This window comes from Setaria italica, chromosome III (genome assembly GCF_000263155.2).
Source record: "Setaria italica strain Yugu1 chromosome III, Setaria_italica_v2.0, whole genome shotgun sequence".
Taxonomy (NCBI): Eukaryota; Viridiplantae; Streptophyta; class Magnoliopsida; order Poales; family Poaceae; genus Setaria; species Setaria italica.
This window is the reverse complement of record NC_028452.1, coordinates 8,537,090-8,545,610: the sequence shown is the minus strand read 5'-3', so window position 1 is coordinate 8,545,610 and position 8,521 is coordinate 8,537,090. Positions and strand designations below refer to the sequence as shown.

Below are 8,521 nucleotides of genomic sequence, written 5' to 3'. Positions count from 1 at the left end.
GAATGCAGGTCCAACATGTGAAGTTTTACTTAGCTCTAGGGAAATTTATTGACATGCTGTTGTCGGTCTTGCCTGTTTCTGACAATTTATTTATGCATAAATGTAATGTGTCTTCATTGAGTTTAGAGCCAGATAGGAGAAAACAGGAGGAGTTGGATCACACAATAGATGATTGCAACTTACTGAAACTACCTGTCTACCTGTGCCAGGCTGTCTGACCTAATTTTTGCCCTAGGAAAATCTAGTGTTGAGATACACCCCACCGATTCATATGCAGAAGCTGTCATGGCAAACAACTTGTTATTGGATGGATATATATATATAGTGGCTGCTGCATGCAGAAGCAGCCAGGCAGCATGTGACTGTGAGTTTGACACTGGCTAAATCATGGCTGGGGAACCATTCTCTGAACCCCAGCTAAAGAGTGGAGAAAAGTAGCTGAAAGCACACCTGTCCTACTAAATGTGCATACATGTTTATTCATCCATTCTCGATCATGAGATAGACAGATGCTTCATGACATCACAGCTTTAATTTGGGAGCCACAAGACCAGCTAAAGACCATGGATAAATAAATAAAAATAATAATCAGAACACACATTGCTTCCAACCCAAGACCTGCTGCTTGTACTTTGTGACCTGTGACTCTGAGTGATGCTCCAACTCCAACCAACCACACCATTTAATTAGTTAGGATTTGGCTCCCAGCTGCATGCATGCTGACCTCAAATGACACCAGCAGCATTGCATCCATGCTGATTGCTCCCAACAAGCTGTGTCTGCAATGCCACTATAGCTAGTCTCTTAACATGCATGATTATATTGCCTCACGAGATCGATGAAGGGCCAACCGGTTAATGACTAATGAGGTAGCCCGGCCTCAAGATCCCAAATGACTGGATGGATTGTTATGCTTATCCTTGATCGATCAGCTTGTACTGTCAGTAATTTTTTCTGGTCTGGTCTCAAGACTTGTGCAAGGAGGAAGGGGATCCAATGGGACATCAGCTAGATCATTGGTTCATCCAGAGATTAATTTTTGCCTTCATGTGCAGTTCATCAGCAAGCTCATTCACAAGGGGCGAAATATCTCTGTGCCAGTGCCACAACAGGTCGGTCAAACAGAGCTGGACTGACAAGGGTACGTAGCGTTGAAGAGGTACAGAAAAGGCAAGTAAAAAAATGTGGTTGTGCGTCATGAAATAATCCATGCATTGTGTTTGTGGGCAAAGCACACATTAGCTTGTTGATAGGATTTCACATGCTGCATGCCTGCATGTCCTGCTGGCTTTGCTTTGCTTTGTTCCCGGAGGGGGCTGCTGCTGCAGCATCTAGAAACACCAAGCACAACTCCAACTTTTCGGCAGGCATCTCCAGGAGCCGCCAATCATTGCGTCACGGCAAAATATGGGCTGACATGACATGTATGACTTCCAACCACTGAAATTAAAAGGCTTTCTTGTGCATATGCATGCATGGCATGGCATGGCAGCTAACTACTTCGACTGATGTGTTGGGCTTCTCCTCATCTCCTGTCGTTGACATGTGCATTGTAAAGTTGTGTAAGCCTGCTGGCTTTTCCTAGATCTAAGAATGGCACAACCTGCCTCACAAGGGAATGCGACGTGACAGGCATGTTCTTTACCTCTTTCTGTACGGTCTTTCCCCCTTCTTCAATTCTTTCACATTTTTTCCCTCTAAAGCAAAAGAATGCACAATTGTGTAGAGAGGGTTATACTAGCATTCGCTTGACTACTCCACTTCACGCCTTTTGCTATGATTGCTTGTAACGCCCTACATGCAAATTTATTTTTTTTAGAGAATATCATATACCTCTATTACATTGTCGTACTTGTTTCGTGTAAAAGAAAGTTATACGTCCAAGGAAAAGTTGATCGAAACATAGACAACTAATATAAATGTAATCTCACCACACAACACTTAGCCACGTGGGCAGGTCAAAATAGAACACGAATGGCTAGGTACGTAGTAGATAGGACTGTTGTTGGGTATCCATAATTCATACCCAAATCCACACCCACCTCAAATGGGGAGGATATGAGTAGAAATATATATACCCATTAGAAATGGGGAGTGTAGGGTATGGGAGGGTAAATTTAGGATCTAGTACAAAATTAATTAACCATTTGATATGGGTGAGAATGGAGAAGGTGAGGATTGTATAATATATATTTGGATTTGGGTACGAACAAGGGTGGGTTTGTCCATACCCTCCCTTATGGACTAGTAGTAGATGAAGTGGCAGGCCTAGTAGTAGATGAAGTTGCATGCCTTGGTTAATTATTCCACATCACGCTGAACAAGTCAATGATACGTTTTGAAGTCTTGTTTGAAATGCATGAACTCCACGATCAAACAATTCAAACTCGATACAGTAATTCGGAAAAATCAATGCCAGTGCATTAAATTGTGCTTGGGTTTGAGGTTGCAGGAGCAATGCGCGCGACATGTGGCTTGAATCCGGCCCAGCCACGCGAGTGGGTCTGCCCTGCACGTGCTCCACATGCTGAGTCACGTACTTGCTTTCAGTGCCCTCCCCCTTTGTCAGTCTGCCGTCTCCGATCCCCAGCTGAATCACTGTGTGCGTGCTCTGCGATGGTGAGCAGCTAGGTCTACGAGGTGAGGCCGTGATGATGATGACAGAGACAGGATATGGTTGGAGATCAGCGAGAGACGACGACAATGGCTTTTGCATGCCCCATTTCAGTATTTCATTTTTCATGGCAATGGCATGGCCTCCCCTCCCTCTGTAGTCTGTCTGTTGACTGTTGAGTCCACCCCTGTTCCATCTTTGCCCACTCCATCGCTCCGTCTCTGGGCAGCCCTGCGTGTCCCGACCCCCTTCTCACTCGGGCTGCTGCGCTGAAATCCAGGGACGGCAGGCGATGCATTCATGTGCGTGGCTCCAAAGCTGCAACTGTGATCAGCGCTGAAAACCATGAGCGGACACGGACAGCAACCTACCTTTCCCTGTTTGGAGGGAGGAGACGCGAAGTTGTATAGTATATGGCTATAGGCCAAAGGAACACCGAAAGAAAAGAACCTAGTAGCTGTTTGGACGAAGCGATTTATATTTATATATATACATATATATAGCCCATTGGGCATTTGTGCTATATGTACATGTAGTTCCATCGTTCTTTCGGTTCGAGTGGTGTCCTCTCCTAGCTAGCTACTCGTCACACGAACGGAATCATCGTGACATTGCAATGGCCATGTACATACACACCAGATGCGCTAGAGCTGTACGCTTTGTCGCAGCGCGGTCATCACTGGTCAGTGTCCTGAGAAATACGTCACCAAAGAGATTCTCTGCGAACGCAGCAAGTGCCAAGGGCCTGCATTGGCCTATAGCCAGCTAGCTCTCACATACTCGACACAGCCCTGGCGCTGGCTGCGCAACACTATCGGTCACACACACATTGCTCTCGCACCGTCATGTCTCCGGCTACAGCTAGCCATCGGCATCCCGCAGCGCAAGCCTCCGAGGCGGCGCGTTGGCCGGGCGCGGGGGCGTGAGAGCGCCGCGGCATGTGAGGCGGCCGGTCGCCGGGTGGGCCTGGTGACTGATGACCTCGCCCGCTGCTGCTCTCTCACATGACAGGTGGGCTGGCTGGCTGACCGGCCGGCCGGCCGGCCGGGGGTGTGTCCGCGTTGGACCTGGACCGATCGGCACTGGCACTGGCAGGCGTGCGGCGTCTGCACGTCGCGGCCGCGCGGATGATGGATGGGGTCACGCAGCTGCAGCATCTCCTCCCCTTGCAGTGCCGTGCGGGCACGGGCACTGCCGCCCGCCGCGTCCAGCTCATGGACTGGCCGTGGGACCACGGGCTCCAGCTGGCTGCCTGACAGCCGTCGGATGCGGGGATGGACGGCTCCGATCGGACCCGGGATCCAGCTGTAGTAGGAGGAGGAGTACGAGTGTGGCGATCAGACAACCTGCGTGTGCCACTGCCGGAGGGGAGGCAAATGGTGGGGCCCGTCTTATTCTTCGTTCCTATACTAGAATTAAATTAAATATCTCAGCGGACTCTCGAGGATTAACGGACTCGAATCCGGGTAGGCGAGCGAGGCGTCGTCGATCAGGACACGGCCGGCCCGGCTGCTGACTCTTGTTGCGCCCTCCGGCCATGGACGACGACCTAGCTAAAGCTAGTTGCGTTGGCAGCTCATCAATCATACGACTACGAACCTACCTATTCTGTCATTCTGTGGCGCGATGCGAACGGCCACAGATCGCGCGTCACGACGCGCACCCGCCGTTGGCTCTGTACTTCCGTTGCCAACGAGCACTGTGCGAGAGTCTATGGCCGCTTGTCTGGTTAAATGGGGCGGAGGAGAGTTGAATTGGAGGGGCTCCCTGGCCGGCCAGCGAATGAATGCGTGCGCCTGACCTGAGCTGCCTTGGACGGAGGGCTCCTCGCCATCGCAGCAGGAGTTGACGCCAATGAATGAACGAGCCAATGAGGCCTGGCATCTTTCTTGGCCTTCCGTTCCAAGTTCCAATGACGATCCACCCGGCTGGGACTGGGAGTGAAGTCCAGCTCGCCTACATGCATTTTTCCTGGTGCTCATCCGTCCAAGTTGCGGCACAAATCTGATGGGAGAACGCACCTGGCGCTCCTCCCTGCCACCACAAATGCAGCGCCACAGAAAGGGCTCGGTAAAGTGGCAGTTTGTTTCAGGGCGCAACAATGTTGCTGACACTTGGCAGCAATAACGCAATTCATGATGGAAACGCATGGCCTATACTGGTGGCAGCAGGAAGACTGATGAATTCCTCGCGACTTGGCACTGGCAGGCAGAAGCCGCAGAAGCAGAAATCTATGCTTTCCCCAATGCGATCAACCAACTAAAACATCTCAAAATGAACTCTCTTAGCAAACATAAGACACCACATGCACGTCAATAATTGAGGCAATGACATACGTGGGCTTAGCAAACCATCCATTCCAAAGGAGGAGGCGCAATACACAATTGTACTTGAATCGAAAACCTGTACAAATACCTAGCACCAAGTTCACCATTGATTTCACTACCAACTACCTAGGTCTGACAAATGAATGAATAAAGAAAAGACCCTTCCTAGTTCCTAACATTCTGAAAGCAAATCGACTTGACATCATGACTAAAATGGGATAAAAGCATCATCCTAACATTCTGCAAAGACCCTAGCAAAGATTTTGGTGATTTTTGCTGTGAGCTTCTTCCGCAAAGCCCTGCTTATTCTATCAGAGACCCACCTTCTGGTCCATGGAGAAAGGTAACCCTAGAGTACTACAAGATGTTCGGCACTTGAGCTGAGAGCTTTTCCTGCAGTTCTCTGACCTTAGAGCACAGCTCAACCTTCTGCTCCTTGTAGCTCTGAAGCAGGAAGTCCTTGCCTTCGATAACTTCCTTCAGCTCACCGACCTCTCTCTTAAGCAACTCCACCCTCTCTGCCTCTCCTTTCCTCTTCTCAACACCGTTAAAGTGCAACACAGGGTCATCAATACTACTGTCAGAATAGCCATTAACATGCCCATTGGTGCCATTTGATTGCCACTGTCCATCTTGAAAAGGCTTATCGTGCAAGAGCGGCTCTGCAACGCAATAATCTGCGACGATCTTCCTCAGATGCTGAACTTCCCTCTCAGATTCAAACAGATCTCGGTTAGTGCCATCCAATTGAGACTGCAAGTTGGTGTTCTGTGTCACCTGGATGGTGAGAGAGTTCTTGAGATCCGCAATCTGAGCTTGCATCTCCATGATCATCTCATCGCGTCTCTTGAGCTGCTGCCTCAGCTTCTGTATGACCTCTCGCTTGGTATAAATGTCAGATCCTGATTCTGAAACAGAGGGAGAGCCTGAACAGTTTGAGTGCTGAAATGGCTTGCGAGGATCTTCAAGCTGGTCAGGCGATGATGACCACATGACACCACTGTTCTCTTTGCTTGATTCTGGTGCTGCTATCTTCACAAGAAGATTGGATGGTTCAGTTGATATGGATATAGGACTTTGAGGTACTTGCTTGACCTCCACTCCACCATCTGCGTGCCCTGCATATGATAACCAGGGATAAATATTTTGTTTTCCATATTTAGCTTCATGGAGAATTTTCAGTGTTTATGCTGCGGCATATTCTTCAATGGAGAAATAAATCCTGCAGTTTCAAAATTATATGATAGGCACATAGCAGTTCTGTATAGACGTATAGTACTCAATTTAATGCCATATGAAGAACATCAACATTGTGTATAGGTGCAAGGTTCTGATGCGGGGTAGGCAATGGATCATACTAAAAAGGTACAGAAAATAACCTGACATAAAACAGTGGCAGCTGGTTTGATCACTAAACCTGTAGAGGTTGGAGTGCAGATCACATGCCCCAGGCCTTCTTTTGGCTGCAATTTTGCATAGTCAGCACTCGGCAGCAAGCATTTAAAGATGGAAAAGTGATACAGGTTACACTTCAAATGGGTGAACCCAGACCTTTGTTAGAAGTGTTTTGCTGCTTGGTTACAAATATTTGCTTCAATTTGGACCCAAGTCTGACTGAAAGTGTGCTAAGCAAAACTCCTCCTGCAACAAGAACCCAGTTTGGTCCTCCTTGGACATCATTAGCCTTCCCTGCCTTCTGTATGCTCCCGTTGGCCTTAGACTTCATCTTAAAAACAAATAGTTTCTTCAGACAAGTGTGCAGCTTGGCCTACATATATACTGACCGGCTTCAACGGAGAGGAAAAATATTAGCTTTCAGGAACCTCCGCAGGATCCATATGCCCCCAATTCTAGATCGATTCCCGAGCACTACAATGGAGAAGAAAAAGCTAGAACCATGAAGATAAGGGAGGAAGAAGAGGAAGCAGGAGACATACTGTGGAGGGGAGGGTCGAGGAGGCTGCTACCGCCGCCTGGAGTCGCGCGGAGGCTGTGCCGCCGGAAAGGCCGCGGGCGAGGCACGCCGCCGGGGAGTCGCGCGGGCAGGGGCGCCGCCAGGGAGTCACGCGGACGTGTTCCGCGAGCGTGTGGGGGACGTCGGCTACTGTGGTTGCCGCAACGACCGCCACTAGCGGCGCCGCCGCCTGGCGTGAACCGTGCGCAGTGAACGGAGTGAGGGTTGGGGTCTTGGGGACTTGATTCGGATTTCGGGCTCACGTGAGCCGTGCGTGAGAGAGGAGCCAGTCCGTTGCGAAATTTGGGCCGGGCCTACACACCCATTGCGCCAGTTCTGTTGTGGGCTTGCGGCTGGGCCAAGGAATGACTCGTGCACTTTTTCCGACCGAATTGAAAAAAAGGTTTGAACCCCATTTTCCCCGATCAGAATAAAAGGACTTGTTTTCTGGACTGGAGGAGATATAGCATCCTTTGGAGTGTGCATATTTCGTTCGCAGAAGACCACAAAGAAATGACAAGAAAAATGCTTCACTCAGATCAATGAAATAATCACATATAATCAGATGGCCTCAGAAGTCACAGTTTCCTCAGCCAGCCAGTTCATTCCATGAACCTATATAATTTCTGGAAGCCCGTTTATTAATAGGCTTCTAGTGTTTGAGATCCGGACGGAGAACCCCAGCCGTGGGATGCAATCCTCTTCCTCAACCGCGAAGGTCCCTTCTATCGCCGCATTTCACTCGATGCACGCCGCCGCCACATATGCTCCGTCGTCGTTGTACGCAGCCGCTGCCGCCCCTACGCGCCATGGATGCCTTTTGTGCTGCGCCGATTCCCCCGTGCAGCCATCATCCCTTGCGTCCACGAGCACTGCCACCCCACGCGCTTCAGCACCGGCCGCGTGCGCTGCTGCTGTCCCCCACGACCACACGCTCTATGTTGGGATAACCACGCAGCGGGAGCTAATAATCTCAGCAAGCACATGATGTCAACCTATTCATGAAGGGCAACATATGCATCACACATATTTGGAGGAAATTGCAGCAGGAATATATCAATAATTGCAACCGGATCTCATCACCGATTGCAACTTGCAACTGAGAAACACACCAACCAGAGGACACCAAATTTAACGTGGAAAACCTCAAATCGGGGAAAAACCATAGGACTAAGCTAGCCAAATCTTATTCCACTGTATCCTTGTGGGAATACAACAAGTTCTTCTCTAGATAGCACTAGAGGCTCACATACATCAAGATTTCACCATCTTGTACATCAACAACAAGATTTGGGGCTAAAAGCTAGGGTATGGAAGGATCTCACCAAAGAGTGGTGGAACAACAGATTGGAGGCACCAAGGATGTGGATCTGAACCTTCACAACCTTGAGGATGAATCCCTCTTGCTCTCTCGCAAGTTCTCCTCTCCAATCTCCCTTTTTCTCGATCTCTCTGTTCTTCTCCTCGTGGAGGCTGCACTCTAAAATTTTGTGGGTCTCTCTTCTCCCTTTCTGAATGCTTCTTTCCTTTTCTTGTAAGGCAGCACACTTGGTGCTAAATGTAGAGAGTTGGGCAATCACACATCACACCCTAGGAGGGAGGGGGTGACCTTTCATATATAGTTGT

At 49.3% G+C, this 8,521-nt stretch overlaps 1 protein-coding gene across 5 annotated transcripts; it reads right to left on the bottom strand.

Annotated features, from left to right (window-relative positions):
* Positions 1 to 4,926: 4,926 nt before the first annotated feature.
* LOC101775916 lies at positions 4,927 to 7,123 on the bottom strand. Of its 5 annotated transcripts, none has more exons than XM_022824785.1 (4): positions 6,879 to 7,123; positions 6,493 to 6,728; positions 6,321 to 6,404; positions 4,927 to 6,050 (listed from the first exon to the last, which is right to left on the bottom strand). In XM_022824785.1, exons 2-4 carry the CDS (start codon positions 6,665 to 6,667, stop codon positions 5,299 to 5,301), a joined length of 1,011 nt encoding a protein of 336 aa, XP_022680520.1. In that variant the 5' UTR covers positions 6,668 to 6,728; positions 6,879 to 7,123; the 3' UTR covers positions 4,927 to 5,298. The 5 variants fall into 5 exon arrangements, with proteins under 5 accessions (XP_022680520.1, XP_022680519.1, XP_004961048.1 ...); XM_022824784.1 differs by having other exon boundaries at positions 4,927 to 6,059; positions 6,493 to 6,810; positions 6,879 to 7,121; XM_004960991.4 differs by having other exon boundaries at positions 4,927 to 6,059; positions 6,879 to 7,121.
* Positions 7,124 to 8,521: the final 1,398 nt, after the last annotated feature.